Raw genomic sequence first — 15477 nt, forward strand, 5'->3', positions numbered from 1 at the left:
AGTCATCTAGCACCTTTCTTGCTCACAGATCCAGAAGACTTTGCTCTTATGACCATTTATTGTGTGTCTTCTGCTCAGTACCAAGGTGGGAAGGAGGAAGATGGGATGGCGTTCTCCAGCTCTCTCCAGCTAGCCGCCTTCTTATCACAGGCTGAGAAATGCCTCTGGCTGACAGCCAGTGACAGTAGGGGCCACTGCCAATAGTTCAGTGTCAGGGAAAGAAGAGTGGGAGACCAGGAGTTCAGGGGGGAGGTGACAAGTACAAAGACATCAGGGCTGGCTCCAGGGTAAAGGTTCTACGTGTCTGGGGTCTCCAGAGTGCCAATCTTCAGAGCAGACAGTTGCTAGCTGGCAGCAGGCCGGCCAGGGAGCCTGGGCTTCTGGGGCTGGTTGGGGCCGATGTACTGGAGAGGCACATGGGTGGGGGCTGTGATCCGGTCAGTGCCTAGGTAGGGCTGGAGGACAGCGGGCACAAGGACAGAACCATCCTGGAGACAGAGCAGTTATGAGGATGCTAGCCTTCCTCCAGCTCTCCCTCAGCTGCTGGGGGAGTCTCAAATTCTCACTGCCCCATCCATTTGGTACTGCCAGCTGAACCCAGGATCTGTCCCATAACAGGCAACTCTTAACCACTGAGCCACACCCCAGCCCCTCACTGGGGGATTCTAGGCAGAGGCTCTACCACTGAGCCACACCCCAGCCCCTCACTGGGGATTCTAGGCAGGGGCTCTACCACTGAGCCACCCCCAGCCCCTCACTGGGGGATTCTAGGCAGGGGCTCTACCACTGAGCCACACCCCAGCCCCTCACTGGGGGATTCTAGGCAGGGGCTCTACCACTGAGCCACCCCCAGCCCCTCACTGGGGGATTCTAGGCAGGGGCTCTACCACTGAGCCACACCCCAGCCCCTCACTGGGGGATTCTAGGCAGGGGCTCTACCACTGAGCCACACCCCAGCCCCTCACTGGGGGATTCTAGGCAGGGGCTCTACCACTAAACCATGCCCTCAGCCCTGTTTTACTTTTAAACTTGAGATAGTAAAGATCCCCAGACAGGGCTTGAACCTGAGATTCCAGGCTTGGGGACCTCTCACCTTTTGCTGATTGCTCTCCAGGAGGGCAATGAGGACTCGGGGAACAGCACAAGCCGTGGCATTCACCTGAGAGGAGGGTGTGTCAGGGCCAGGCCTGGGATGGGGTGAGGTGCTGCAAAGGATGGGAAGGTGGAGATGCAGTGTGGGCCTCACCGTATGTGCAAACTGCAGCTCCCCAGTCTCCGTCTCAAACATGATAAACAGACGGCGGCTCTGGAAGTCTGTGCAGTTGGAGGCGCTGGTGACCTGGAGCAGGGGTGATTGAGAGGCTGTCTTGAGAGACAGGCCCATCTTCCAGTGTCTTACCACACATCCCCACTGGGCCAGGGCTTTCACCTCTCCGTATCGGCCTCGGCCAGGCATCCAGGCCTCAATGTCAAACTTGCGATAAGCAGGAAGGCCCAGTTCCTGGGTGGGCATGTCCAGCACCCTGAGGCCAAGGTCGAAAACGGTAAAAGTCATTGGGCAGGTGAAAGATGGTCAGTGGAAGAGGAGGACAAAAAGGAAGGAAAGAAGGGGATAAGAAGACACAGAGGAGGAGAGAACCTGGCGCTGGGGAGGTGGTACCCAAAGGAGACGGAAGGCAGAGGTGGGAAGGAAGGACAGCCGTGCAGCAGTCTATGGGCTACTCACCCAACCACTCTCCTGGTCTAGAGCAGCATCTCCAGTTTGGGAGTTCTCGCTAACTGCCTTTTTCTTTTTGTATGGCTTTTTGAGGTAGGATCTCATGCAGCCCAGGCTGGCCTAGAATTTACTATGTAGCTGAGAATGGCCTTGAACAGGGTCCCGATCACAAGTGCTGGGACTGTAGGTGTATACCTCTAGGCCCTGTGTTTGTGTGTGCTCACTGACTGCGCTAGACAGGCTGGGCAGCAAACTCTAGGGATCCACGTGCCTCTGATCTCCAGCACCGGAGTCACAGATGCACACTATCACCCCCAGCTGTTATGTGGGTGCTGGAGATTAGAATGGAGGTTCTCATGTTTTCACAGAGGCACTTCTCTGTTTCCTTTGATACAGGGTCTCGTGTAGTCCAGGCTGGCCTCAAGCTCACAGCAATCCTTTTGCGTCAGTCGCCCTAGTGCTAAGATTGTAAATATGAGCACTACATCAAGCCCTTTTCGGTTTTATTGACTTAGTTATTGTGAGACAGGACAGCACTCTATAGTTCAGGCTGGTCTGGAACTCATGGAAATCCTGCCACAGCCTCTTAAGTGCTGAGATTATAGGCGTGCGATGCCCCACCTGGTTGTATACTCTTTTTTTTTTTTTTTTTTTTTTTTTTTTTTTTGCAATGAGTCACCTGGGGAAGAGGTAGCCTTCTTCAGTCCCCTGGAAAGCTGTGTGTCCTAAAGGATGAGTCGGCCTTGTGATATCTGGTGCCTCCCTTTCACATCCTGCTTCACCTTGGAGGACAATGAGGTCTCTTGGACCTCACTCCAGGGATGAGGAACTGCCCCAGAGGGGGCAGGAACAGCTTCACTGTGCATGCTTTTCATACTCCTACATAGCAAGATAATGCAGACAGAGACTATACTGTCCAGAGGCCTCACCCAGGGAAAAGGAGGCAGGTGGCAGGACAGCCCAGTCAACCCCACTCCCTTCTTCAATCCCCATCAATCCCCAGCTCCGCACCGGAAGTGCAAGCCCAGCTCAGTCAAGATCTCCACCTGCAGAGACAGGAACTCATCCAGCAGCTGCGAGCTCTGCTCCAGCCCAGGGGCTGTCACCCCAAACATCTCCACCTGGGACAGGGCAGGGGCACTGGGTCAGGAGGTCCTGAGTGGTGGTGGTGACCTGTGCATGGCCAGCTAGGTCTGCGCCACTCACTTTAGTGAAGTGATGAACTCGGTACAGTCCCCAAGGCTCCTTCCCGGTGTCTGTCTCAGCCCGGTAGCAGGTGCTGGCGCAGACCATCCTGGTAAGAGCATGTGAGGTTGGGTCAGGGAGGGTAGAAGACATTACCAACGGGGTTGAGGATTACAGAGACTGGGCATCACCTGACTGGCAGGTCCCTGAAAGCTACGGAATGGTCCATGAAGTATCCTGGGAGGAGAAAGAGGTGGAATGCGGTGAGCCAGGGTTACCATCTCCCACAGGAAGTCGGAGTTAGATTTTGTCAGAGCACACGGCTGGCTAGTCACTGTACTTTTAAGCAGTCAACAACCTCCACAACTGTATGTGTTAGCTCCAGGGTTATGATCTGTCACCTGCAGGGGGCTGTCCCTTGACCACCCAGGCAAATGCTCACCTGCTAGCCCCACCTCTGCCGTCCCAGCCAGGTTGAGATCTTCAAAACGGGAGGGGTCAATATTGTAAATCTGGGATGGGCTGGCATTGGGTGACATTCCACAGCCTTCCTGGGGGAAGGTTGCAGGAGTCAGGTAACCTTGGCCTCCTTTGTACTGGGGTCATGACCCCAGCGGTTCCTCTAGAAACATTTGGAAATGCTCCCTCTCCCCCCATTATGGCTGACTTCCATGACCCAGCCCAGGGCAGCCTCCTCAGGGAGAGAGGGCCCGTCACTCAGGCCTCACTCACAAACACAGCTCCTCGAAGAAGGTCTGGAACCGTCATGGGGGTGAAGCCCTGGGGAGAGAAGAAGGCATAAGAGAGGCACATAAACCTAAGACAGGCCTGAGGAGGGAGGGAGTAGCTGTACTGCCGTTCCACAATCCACCCCACAGCAGAGGCCTGAGCCCTGTGACCCTGTTATCGGGGCTCTCCTGCTGCAAGCACCCTGCTTTGCTTGCTGGTCATCCACAGAGGGCAGCTGGAGTTGCTACTGAATCTAACACATGTGAAATCTAACACATCCCTTCCCTGCTTGAAGCCTCCCGAGGCTCCCTAGTACCCACAGAACACCTTTTATCCCAGAACTTAGAAGGAGGCAGAGTTAGGCAGTTTTCTGAGTTGGAGGCCAGCCAGCCTGGTCTACACATGGAGCTCCAGGCCATCAGCTAAGGTTAAATAGTGAGACCCTCTCTCAAAAAAGAAAGAAAACCTGAAAGCCCATGATGCCCCCACCATGGCCAGGAATTCATGCTATCAGCCTATGGACTCATTAGTGGACACTGCTCTCCAAATGCCCCAGTGCTGCAGCAGGAAGTGAGGGTGGTGATTACAAGCGCAGGCTCCTGGCCAAGCTCTGAGACCTTGTACTGGTTACCTCCCCCTCAAGCCTCAATTTTCCCATCTCAAAAGGGGTATAATAATAGCACCCATGAGCACAGATGACTTAGAAATGAACATGTTGGTAACATACACTGATGCTGAGAACTGGGACACACCACTCTCAGGTGTTTTTAAGACAGTTTCACTATGTTGCCTAGGTCAGTCTTCAAGTTTTGATCCTCCTGACTCAGCTTCCCCAGTGCTACATAAAGTGTGTGTTACCATCTCTGTGTGTGTGTATATGATTCAGGGAATGGAACCCAGGGCCTTCTACACGCCAGGCAAGTGCTCTACCAACTAACTGAACTACATTCCTAGTAGCCTAATCCCTCTGAGCTTGGCACCCATTCCACCCTGTCCAGGCAGTCCTCAGGTAGGCCATACCCTGCTGATAAGTTTGCTGAGGGTAAAGTTGACCAGGCCATGCTGTAAGAGGGCCCCAGCCCCGCGCAGGTAATAGGACCGGTGGCCGGACACGTGAGACAGGCGCCTAGAGAGAGACAGGCAGAAAGACTAGCAGTGCCTGTGGGCCAGGGTGGGTGGAGAGAGGACTCTAGTACCCAGGGGGCAGAGGCCCAGATGCCAGGCGGGCCTGGCATCAAATATTCATCTTGGGCAGGCCCAGCCTGGCATTCCACCTTGTACCCTAAGGCTGCGGGACAGAGCTGGCTACCAGCTGTTGGTGTGGGGTGATGGGGTAAGAGGGGGGCCCGGGGGGGGTTGGGGAGGCTCACTTCTGCCGGATAATGTCGAGTTTCTCGCCAATTTCCAGGTGGCCTCGGGGTCGGAAGGAGAAAACTGGTCGTACATGAAAAGCAATGGGTAAGAAAGGAAGAAATATGAACTGGAGAGAGGGGATTAGAGAGCAAGGAGGAGAGAGGGCCACGGGGGAAGGGAGGAGAGTGAGAGAGAGGTGAGGGGAAGGAGAGAGCAGACACAAAGAGACACACAGGAGCTAGGAAGAAAAGCCCCAGAGAGTGGGGCAAAGCAAGTCTGAGAAAAGAGAGGCGCCAGACACACTGTACCCATGCCAGGGGGCACCCAGGGAAGTAAGGGTAAGGAGACTCCACCTCAGTCCCAGTCAGGTGGGCTGCTCCAGCTGCGCCCCAAGGCCCGACCTGATCCGACCACCCTTGCCCCACCCCCAGCCTGAGCTCTGAGGACACTGGATTCGGGCCCTGGGGTGTGACTCACCTGGCTTGTCTCCGACCACACGGAGCACCTTAGCCTGGCTCTCATCCCCGACAGGCTGCAAGAAGAGGAGCATGTCAGAGGAAGGCGGCAGCTCGGATGCCCCGTCTCCACTGCAGCTCCAAAGGCCTTTACCGTGTCAGGGTGGGTCTTGTTGGGCAGCCTCAGGGCCTGCAGGTAGAACTGCTCCTCCAGCTGGGTCTCTCTGGGGTACAACGGTGTGAGCTGTTTCCGGATTTCCCGGCCTTGGGCCCGCAGGCCCTGATATTGGGGGTCCTGGACATGGCAGAGAGGGTTAGCCTTGGGGAGGGTCAGGGATCCCATCACCAGCCTGACTCATCCTTGCTGGCGGGACACCATGTAGATGGTCGCCACCTCTTTCCACCCAGCAACTCGAGTTTCCACTCAATTGGCAAGTTCATGCAAACAAAGCCCAGGCCTGCCCAAATGGAACTTCTCTTGCTTTGGCTGTGAGGAGGCAGGAACCAAGCTGAGCTACCCATAATCAGCCAGAAGATTCTAGAGGGAACTATCAGGAAGGTGTGCATGGCTCTGACTTCCTCTGCCAGAAAGGAAGAAAGCCAGGCTCAGAATAAACCTAGTAATGGAGTCAAGGAGTTGGCTCCAGCCGTGCCCAAAGCCAGTTTTATTTTTTTCTCTCCAGAGCTGAGGATCGAACCCAGGGCCTTGCGCTTGCTAGGCAAGCGCTCTACCACTGAGCTAAATCCCCAACCCCCAGTTTTGTTTTTACAAAGAAACACGCTGCTTTTGTTTTTAATGTCTATGCGTATGCCAGAGAGCAAATTTGGGTCCTCTGCAAGAGCAGCATGCACTTATGACCACTGAGTCATCTCTCCAGCCCCAATGGAAGCTGTTCTTTTTGTAAAAACTTTATCTATTTATATTTTATGTATGAATGCCCTTGCAGGCCAGCAGAGGGCACCAGATCTCATTACAGATGGTTGTGAGCCACCGTGTGGTTGTTGGGAATGGAACTCAGGACCTCTGGAAGAACAGAGTGGTGCTCTTAACATGCCCCTCTCCATGCCCGGAAGCTGTTCTTGTCTGACCTCTAACCCTGTCTGAATGATGCTGTCATGGTAGTGCAAGAGCTGTACCAACATGGAACCTACCTTCTGCACTTGGCCACTGTCTTCCTTGGCCTGGTGGACAAGAGGAAAGGGGAACGGGATTAGGTAATGAACTTGGGGATGCGGAGCAGAGACAGAAGAGGTCAAAGTTCAAACAGGACCATGGCATCCAAATCTCCCACTCTGTCAGTGCTGGCTGGGCCCCTCCACCACTCTGCCTCGGTTTCTCTACTGGTAAGGCCAATGGTGGTAACATGACACAACAGTAACGACACCCACCACTGAGACACCTGCTCCTTCCTCCTGGGCTCTGGGGGGGACAGGCTTACCTCTTTATTTCACAGTTTGTCTCTGTGTATCTGGGTTTAAACCTAGGGCTTTGCCTATGCAGACAACACTCGACCACTCAGCTACATCCCTGGCCCTGTTGTTTTCCTCTATTTTTATTTATGAGTCTCTGTGTGTGTCTGTATGGTACATGTGTGGACGCCCTTGGAGTCCAGAAGGTGTCAGAACTTCTGGTGCTGGAATTATAGGTTGTTGTGAGCCACCTGATGTGGGTGCTGAGAACCAAATTCAGATCCTCTGCAAGAATCACAGGTTTGTTTTTAAACGAGGAATCTGTAGGGCGGTCTGGCCTGGAACCCGGTATGCAGCTGTGCTGTTTGAATGAGAAGGGCCCCGGAGGCTCACATGTTTACATGCGTAGTCCCCAGAGCATAGCTGTTGGGAAGGATGGAGAGGCACAGCCTTTCTGGAGGAGCTACGTCACTGTGGCTGGGCTGTGGGGTTCCAAAAGCATACACCAGGCCTAGTGTCTTGCTCTCTGCCTGCTGCCTGCACATCACAAGGTAAAGCTCTGAGCTCCTGCTCCAGCACGATGCCTGTCTGCTTCCCACCATGATGATAATGGACCGTCCTCCGAAACTAAGCAAGTTCCTGATGAAATGTTTTCCTTTCGAAGAGTTGCCGTGGTCACGGTGTCTCTTCACAGCGACAGAACGCTGACGAAGGCAGCAGCTAAGGATGGCATTGAACTCTTGGGCCTCCATCTGAGGGGCTGGGGTTGCAGCTGTGTGCCTCCACACCCTTTGTGACTTCTACTAAGCCATCTGTGCTAGTGCTACTGGGTGTGAAGCTTTGTAAATGTTGGACTGTGACTCTTTATGGGGTGCGGTAACTGAATGGTGGGGTTGCAAAATATCTGGGTAACAGTAAGGGTTTCTGTATGCACAATGATGGAAATTAATTACCAATCAAACATATAACAAACATGGGTGTTTCTGGCAAAAGGGGGCTGGGGAGCGGGAAAAGGTTAAGAAGCCAGGTCTAACCCAGGCACTCTCCTCCCCACAGGCCTGGTTCAGTCCCTCTTTAGGAAAGCCTCTGGTTCAGGACTGCCCTGGGGGCTGGCCCTAAACTAGCAACAGTGACGCCATCTGTCCCGGTGACTCTTGTGAAGCTGGGTGTCTGAACCCTGGCAACAAGGCAGGATTCTACTTAGGGAGTGGTCTCTTTGCTCCTGGAAAAGATCCTGAGGCAGTAAAGCTCAATTTTCGTCTCTGACACAGTGGTAGCCATCTTGGAACTGGGATGGGGTCCAATCTATGTGTTAAAGATGGGCACACAGAAGAAAAGAATCTGGTTGGGGATGCTGAGGAAAGCTAGTCCATCAGCCTTAGCAGCATTAGGACTAGGTGGCTTGTCTTACTAGGTAACAACTCTACATGATCCAAGCCCCTTTAATTAGATTTCCGGTCACCTCCAGCCTGCCCTGGCCCACAGAGCCCCCATGCTCACCAGCAGGGCCCGCACTGCCTCTGTCACAGCTGCCTTCTCTGCCTCCAGGCTCCGGATCTGCTCTCTCAGCTGCCTCAGCTCCTGCCACGTGGAGATCTGTGGGAGGACACCATGGGAGGAAAGTGAAATGGCCACTGCTCCAGAGCTTCATCTACTGGCCACCTGGGTGGCAGCAGGTGAGGTCCAGCATCTCCTCCAGCTAGTGCCACAACACCCAGAAGCCCAGGTGGGCACAGCTGTCCTGAACCCTGCTCACTCTGGAGCCGCTTCTGTTGGCATGATTGAGACCAACCAAGGGAAAAGCGTGGACGTGCGACCTTTTATTACTATTATTATCATTTTATTTTGTGAGACAGTGTATTGAAATACAGCTCCGGGCAGTCCTGAACTTGCACTCATCCTGTCCTTCTCCGAGTGCTGGGACTATAGAGGCACAAGCATGCTTGGCTAAGTCACTTTTTTAAGGTGACTAAACCCTCTCTTTTCTCTCTTGTTTATTTATTTTGTGTGTGGCCACAGCATGGAAGTGAGAGGACAGTTTATAAGAATTGGTTCTCTCCTTCCACTGCATGGATCCCAGGGACTGAACTCAGGTTGTCAGTTTGGCAGTAAGTACCTTTATCTGCTGAGCCATCTCCCCTGGCTCTTCCTCTTTAAATACAAGGTCCCCTTAAGTATCCCTGGCTAGCCTGGAACTTGCTATGTAGACCAGGCTGGTCTCAAACTCATGGAGATCTGCCTGCCTCTGCCTCCTCCAGGTTACTGGGATTGAAAGAGTGCACCTGGCCGGCTGGTGGTGGAGCATGCCTTTAATCCCAGCACTCGGGAGGCAGAGGCAGGCGGATCTCTGTGAGTTCGAGGCCAGCTTAGGCTACCCAGTGAGTCCCAGGAAGGGCACAAAAAGTTACACAAAGAAACCCTGTCTCAGGGGAAAAAAAAAAAAAGGGTGCACACATTTAACCCCAGCACTGGGAGGCATCCATCCTGGTTTACAAATCGGTTCCAGGACAGGCTCCAAAGCTACACAGAGAAACCCTGTCTTGAAAAACCAAAAAAAGTGTGTACCAACATGCCCAGAGATTGTTATTATTATTATTAAGCATTTATATTAATTTCTTTTTTTAGTTATTCGACACAGGGTTTCTCTGTGTAGCTTTGTGCCTTTCCTGGAACTCACTATGTAGCCCAGGCTGGCCTTGAACTCACAGAGATCTGCCTGGCTCTGCCTCCTGAGTGCTGGGATTAAAGGCATGCGCCACCACTGCCCGGCTACATTAATTTCTTGTGTTTGTGCTTGTATGGAGGTCAGAAGACAACACTCTCAGGAGCTGGTTTTCTCCTACCATCTGGGAATAGAACTCAGGTTTTCAGGCTTGGCAGCAAGTGTCCTTACTGGCAGGGCCACCTGGCCCGCAGAAACTTAAATGAGGCCAAAGTGTACATGATTTACAGTGCCTGGCGTGAGAGGGTGTGGTGGTTTCAATGAGAAATGTCCCCCATAGGCTCTGGCTCCTAGGCATCTGGTCAGTGCTGGTGATGTTAGCTGGGAAAGCTTAGGAGGTGCAGTCTTGCCGGAGGAAATATGTCAATGAAGATGGGCTTTGAGAGCTTAGAGCCTCGCTCTACCTAGTTGGCTGTCTCTGCTTCATGCTGGTGGTTAAAGGTGTGAGTTCCCAGTTTACTGCGCTGCCACCCGCTGCCATCCTGCCCCTGCCAACCCCAAATAAATTCTCCCATAAGTTGGTTTGGTCATGGTGTTTTAGCACAGCAACGGAACTCATATATAGAAGGGTTCTTGACTCATCCATTACATTCAGAACTCACTACGGACGTGGTGACCCCCAATTCTAGTTCCCTATAAGGTAGCATTATGTAAGCACTAACGATTTTATCAATCGCACCTAGTCTCAACATCTGGATCGTAAGTGTTGCTTAAATATCTGCTCAGCAGGTGTTTATTCATCCAACCCTATTTATCAGTTTGCTATTATAGCAGGATACAGAGCTGTCTCCAAGAGCCCCTCCCCCATCTGATTCGCATCTCACTCCTCAGTTTTCTTTGTGGCCTTAGGGTGAGCCTGGCATGAAGTTCAAGCACAGAAGACAATGGTATTTAAGTTCCAAGAATAGAGTAAATACCAAGTGTCCAATTACGAAATACATGCAAAAGGTCGAGCAGGCCACAAAAGGCATCCATGACGTTCAGTGGGGCCTTAGTCCTCAGTGGCCCACTGGCACAGAAGTGGGTGTCATGCACAAGACATTGCCTAACGTGGGAAGGAACCCAAACTCCTGTGAGTGGTTCCTCCCATTCCTGGAACGCGGCGGGCAAACCCACGTAAGCTAGCAGCCAGCTCCCGCAGCGGGCGCAGGCGCACTCACAATCGCAGGCAGGTCTGCAGGCCGCAGCTCCCCCTTGCGGAGCTCCAGGGCGCGCGCGGTTGCTTCTGGGCATGCGCATACCGACTCCATGTCCAAGTAAGGAAGCTCGCTGTAGCCCTCACGTGCGTGCTCATACAGGAGGTTCCGCACCCGTTTCTCTGTAGCGAAACTTCTCCTTGGGTTCTGGTTGCACACGCAGCGTCCTCGGGACCGGAGCCCCTGGCGAACCAGAAAAGGCCGCAAGTACCGAGCCATGGACGCAGCCATCTTGAATGGAAACAGGGAGTCACTCAGCAGGGGACGAGCCAATCAGACGCGGAAGGAGATTTCCCGCCCAGGCTTCAGAAACCCCTTCCAATGAGGGAAATTGAACCGAGATAGATTCTGTCATTGTCCAATTGTCACCTTTGCCCCGCCCCTCTCGTGACGTAAAGGAAGTAGCCAATCAGTAACGAGGATCTCCGGAAGGGGCTGGAGATAGACTTCAGCGTGTCTGCGACCGTGCTAGGTCGGTGGGGTGGGTGTAATTATCTGTCCTCCGAACGTCGCTCTTCTCTCCCCGCGTTCCCCGCCCAGGGTCGGGTCCTTGGGGCCTGCTCAGAGTGAGGCTGAATTTGCGGGCACTTTCTATCGTGGTTAGCCTTGTAGAGACTCCTGAGGCCTCCCTGCTGAGTCTCACGTCCCCTAACACAGGGACGCACAGACGGCGAGATGTCCGGCCTTCTCCGTGGCCTCACCACGTCCCTCAGTCGTGGTAAGTGAGCCTGGGCCGCAGGGGCGAGGCTGGATGAGGGCTGCTCACGGGCACCTGTGTGGCTTTTGCCAGACCCCGGATGGTGTCACCTTTAAACACGGTGCTTTTGTTGTTGTGGAGACAGGGTTTCACTGTAGTCCAGGCTAGCCTCTAATTCGCTTTGTAGACAGGATGGCCTTGAACTCCTGATCGATCACCCGCTTCAGCTTTCCAAATATTACAGGGGTTCTCTACCACGCCCCCGGCTCCAGGGACAAGAAGTGGGAAGCTCCTGTGTCGAGCAGAATTTAAGTCAATCATAGTCATGGCTCCCCCACATAGATAGTGGTGAATCCCTAAGGTTGTATTGGCTAATGATACTCTGTCTCAGTTTCTGTAAGTACACTCTGATGTTCATGTAGCAATACCAAACGAATGTTCGTTTCTCAGCATGTCTCCCTGGTTAGGTGTCTCAGCAAGTATTTATTGATGACCTCCTGTGGGTGAGAAATCCAAGCCAGGGATTTCAGTCATTCATTCAAGTGCTATTTTTCTAATTCTAAGATGTGCCTCCCACTGGAGGGGAAGTTTTATGTTTTTAGACATACCCCAGACATCAGATGTTGTGCACAGTGACCTGAGGGATTTCATTCACCTGAATATTTACTATCTAACCTGATCTACATAGAGAGTTCCAGGACAGGCAGAACTACATAGTGAGACTCTGTTTTCTGTTTGTTTGTTTTTTTAAGTGTTCAGTTTTGTGTGTATAAGTTTTGCCTGTATATGTCTGTACATCTATGCATCATGTTTGTGCAGGGCATCAGATCCTCTGGAACTGGAGTTACAGATGGTTGTGAGCTGTCACATGGGTGCTAGGAATTGAACCAGGGTCCTCTGTAAGAGCAACCAGTGTTCTTAACCACTGAGGCATCTTTCCAGCCTCTGTATGAATGTTTTGCCTGCATATATATGAGTGCATTACAGGCATGTGTCAGATCCCCTGAACTAGAGTTACAAATGGTTTGTGAGATACCACCATGGGTGCTGGAAATCAAACCCCCATCCTCCACAAGAGCAACAAGTGCTTCCAACCACTGAGCCATCAGTCTGTCCCCACAAATACCTCTAGACATCAGCAGTTACGATCTTGTAGAAGGCTTGGATTCCTCCCTAGAATATGGAAACCAAGTAGACCCTGTTGTGTCTCTACAGGCCTGGCCCTAGGTCCCCAACTCTGGGCCACACGTTCCATGGCCACCCTGAACCAGATGCACCGCTTAGGCCGCCCGAAGGAAGTCCCTAAGCGTCTGGGTCCCACAGAGGGCCGGCCACAGCTGAAGGGTGTGGTGTTACGCACATTCATCAGAAAGCCGAAGAAGCCCAACTCTGCCAACCGCAAGTGCTGCAGAGTGCGCCTCAGCACGGGCAAGGAGGCTGTCTGCTTCATCCCCGGGGAGGGCCACACCCTGCAGGAGCACCATGTGGTCCTGGTGGAGGGCGGTCGCACGCAAGACCTGCCTGGGGTCAAACTCAAAGTTGTGAGGGGCAAGTATGACTGTGGCCATGTGCAAAAGAAGAAGTGACCATAATTCACAGTGGTCAGACACCGGGTCCTCAGAAACCAGTTCTTCCTGTCCCAGGGACAGCTAGTCTTGGACGCCACTCTCACTTGGCCTCATCAAGACTGCCATTAATCTGCAAGAGTTCTGGTGAATCGGGAGGAAGCTCCCCTCTGCCCACTCCCTTGGCTTCCATGTTCAGTGTCCACAGATGGGACCTGATGCTGGGATGGGAGTTGTAATAAACACATCTGCAGGTTGTAATGTCACCCATTGTGCAGTGTCTGTCCCCGGCTGATGGCAAATGCCGATCTCTGTGCACCTCAGTTCCCTTTTCCAGAAGACAGTTCCCTGGCAGAGGAACTGTTCTAGGTGCTGGAGATGATTAATCGGATCCTCCACAAGCTCGCACATGTGTGTGGTGGTAACAGTGTGGGTTCTTGAAGCGCTGAGAGGGGTGAAGGCCCATCCCAAATGTGGCCATCTGCCAAGTAATAGTTAAGTTTGATAGTGGCAGGGTGTTGAACGTTTAAATGGATAGTGAGTGGTGGTGCATGCCTGTGAGGCCCTTTCTCAGAAGAGGGAGGGGAAGGGGTTTGCTGATTCTTGCCTACGCGTGCTGTTATTTATTTTTTGATCAGTCTGTGTGTATGTGGGTGCTTGTGGGTGCCCTTCTGGAGCTGGAATTACAGGAGATTGTGAGCAGTTGATGCTGGTACTGGGGTCAAAGTGGGGTCATCCTCTGGAGGCTGGAGACAAATAGCAGGTGCTCTTAACCACTGAGCCATCGTCCTAGCCCCGGGAGGCCCTGCCTCTGGCCTTCAGTTTCCTGCCCTGGATAGTGACATCAACTGTAATGTGGCCTTTTGTGATCACAGGTTTTAAGCTGTAGGAGTTATACTCACATTATTGGACTCTGGAGTTCAAATGATCCTAGCCCTGCATACACACACACACACATACACACACACACACACACACACACACACACACACACACACACACAGTTCCTGCCTGGTGACCTGGGGCAAGGCATTTTAATGTAACCTGGACTACATGGCATTTATCAATAAGTTTGAGACCAATCTGGGCTATGGAGTAGGAGTCTTACCTAACTGGCCTGGGTCCTGCAGACTTGCCTCCAACACATTAGCATGAACACAGCCTCTTGATGGTCTCCGATTATGTGCATGTGGCCCCATGTACTTCTGGATCGGGGCTGGAGGCAGACAGACACCTTCTGCAGTCTCATTTTCTCGACTGAGGCTGAGTCTCTCATATCCTGGCCAGCTTGGGACTCCCTGTGCGGCTGAAGATGCCCTTGAACGGTCCCTTCCTCCTCCACCTCCTGCGTGCTGGGGTTACAGGCGCCAATCATCATGCCCAGTTTATGTGGTGCTGGGGACGGACACATGAGCCTTTGCATGCTGGGTAAGTGTTCCACTGTGACCTCTACCCCAGCACCAGTTTTTGTTTGTCTTTAGGGTTAAGAATTTAGGGGTGTGTGTGTGAGAGAGAGAGAGAGTGCAGCTGCCCTTGGAGTCCAGATGTGTTGAATCCCCCAGGAGCTGGAGTTGCAGTAAGCTGCCTGGTGAAGTACTGGAAACCAAACTCGGTTCTCCTGTTTGTGCTCCTAACCTCTGAGCCATCTGCCAGCCCCTTTGACACCTCTTTAATAGTACTGTTTAAATAATATTATTTAAACAATATTTATATTTTATGTACATTGGTGTTTTGCCTACATGTATGTCTGTATGAGGGCATTGGATCCCTGGAGTTACACAGTTGTGAGCTGCCATGTGGTTGCTGGGAATTGAACTCAGGACCTCTGGAAGAGCAGCCAGTGCTCTTAACCACTGAGCCATCTCTCCAGCCCCTTAACACCAGTTTTATTGGGCAGTGTGGGGGGAATTTAGAGCAGGTGTTAGGGGAGCTTCCCCAGAGCCTGTGTGGTGCCAGGCGACTCAGCAGGAGGGGAGAGGAGGGTGTTACCTGGCGTGGGGGTGTGGGGGTGTCTCTGAGGAACTGATGAGAAATGCTGCCAGCCTAGAAAGATGAGGTGCTGCTGCGGGGCAGTAGAGACAGACATTGTCCCCAGGTGGATCTGCGACTCCTCAAAACATCATGGCTGCTGACCTCTGTTCCCTGCCAGCAATCAGCCCATCCCCCCAATGTGCAGGTAAGAATGCCCAGGGCTGGAGAGACACTCAGTGAGTGGAGGTGGCTGCCAACAAGCCGATGACCTGAACTTGACCCCTGGATCCACCTGGTAAAAGGAAAGAACCTGTTCCTGCAAGGTGTACTCTGACCTCCTCACATGCGGTTCTCAACCTGTGGTTTGTGACCCCTTTGAGGTCAAATGGCCCTTTCGCAGGGGTTGCCTGAGTCCATTGGAAAATAGATATTTATATTACAGTAGCAAAATTAGTTATGAAGTAGCAACGAAATAAT

At 52.7% G+C, this 15477-nt stretch overlaps 2 protein-coding genes across 4 annotated transcripts; one reads left to right on the plus strand and one right to left on the minus strand.

Annotated features, from left to right (window-relative positions):
• Positions 1-39: 39 nt before the first annotated feature.
• Positions 40-11141, minus strand: Sars2 (seryl-tRNA synthetase 2, mitochondrial). Of its 3 annotated transcripts, none has more exons than XM_036186975.1 (16): positions 10732-11130; positions 8350-8445; positions 6592-6621; positions 5594-5734; positions 5462-5516; positions 5002-5065; positions 4652-4757; positions 3635-3682; positions 3345-3453; positions 3094-3139; positions 2924-3011; positions 2729-2838; positions 1430-1523; positions 1247-1339; positions 1094-1159; positions 40-455 (listed from the first exon to the last, which is right to left on the minus strand). In XM_036186975.1, exons 1-16 carry the CDS (start codon positions 10996-10998, stop codon positions 345-347), a joined length of 1524 nt encoding a protein of 507 aa, XP_036042868.1. In that variant the 5' UTR covers positions 10999-11130; the 3' UTR covers positions 40-344. The 3 variants fall into 3 exon arrangements, with proteins under 3 accessions (XP_036042868.1, XP_036042858.1, XP_036042875.1); XM_036186965.1 differs by having other exon boundaries at positions 40-488; positions 10732-11126; XM_036186982.1 differs by lacking the exons at positions 40-455; positions 1094-1159; positions 1247-1339 and adding an exon at positions 2397-2596 and having other exon boundaries at positions 1463-1523; positions 10732-11141.
• A 32-nt stretch (positions 11142-11173) lies between these two features.
• On the plus strand, positions 11174-13295 carry Mrps12 (mitochondrial ribosomal protein S12). Its single transcript, XM_036187018.1, has 2 exons — positions 11174-11485; positions 12680-13295. The coding sequence occupies exons 1-2, from the start codon at positions 11443-11445 to the stop codon at positions 13048-13050; spliced, it is 414 nt and encodes a 137-aa protein (XP_036042911.1). The 5' UTR covers positions 11174-11442; the 3' UTR covers positions 13051-13295.
• The last annotated feature ends 2182 nt before the right edge of the window (positions 13296-15477 follow it).

Source organism: Onychomys torridus, chromosome 1 (genome assembly GCF_903995425.1).
Source record: "Onychomys torridus chromosome 1, mOncTor1.1, whole genome shotgun sequence".
Taxonomy (NCBI): Eukaryota; Metazoa; Chordata; class Mammalia; order Rodentia; family Cricetidae; genus Onychomys; species Onychomys torridus.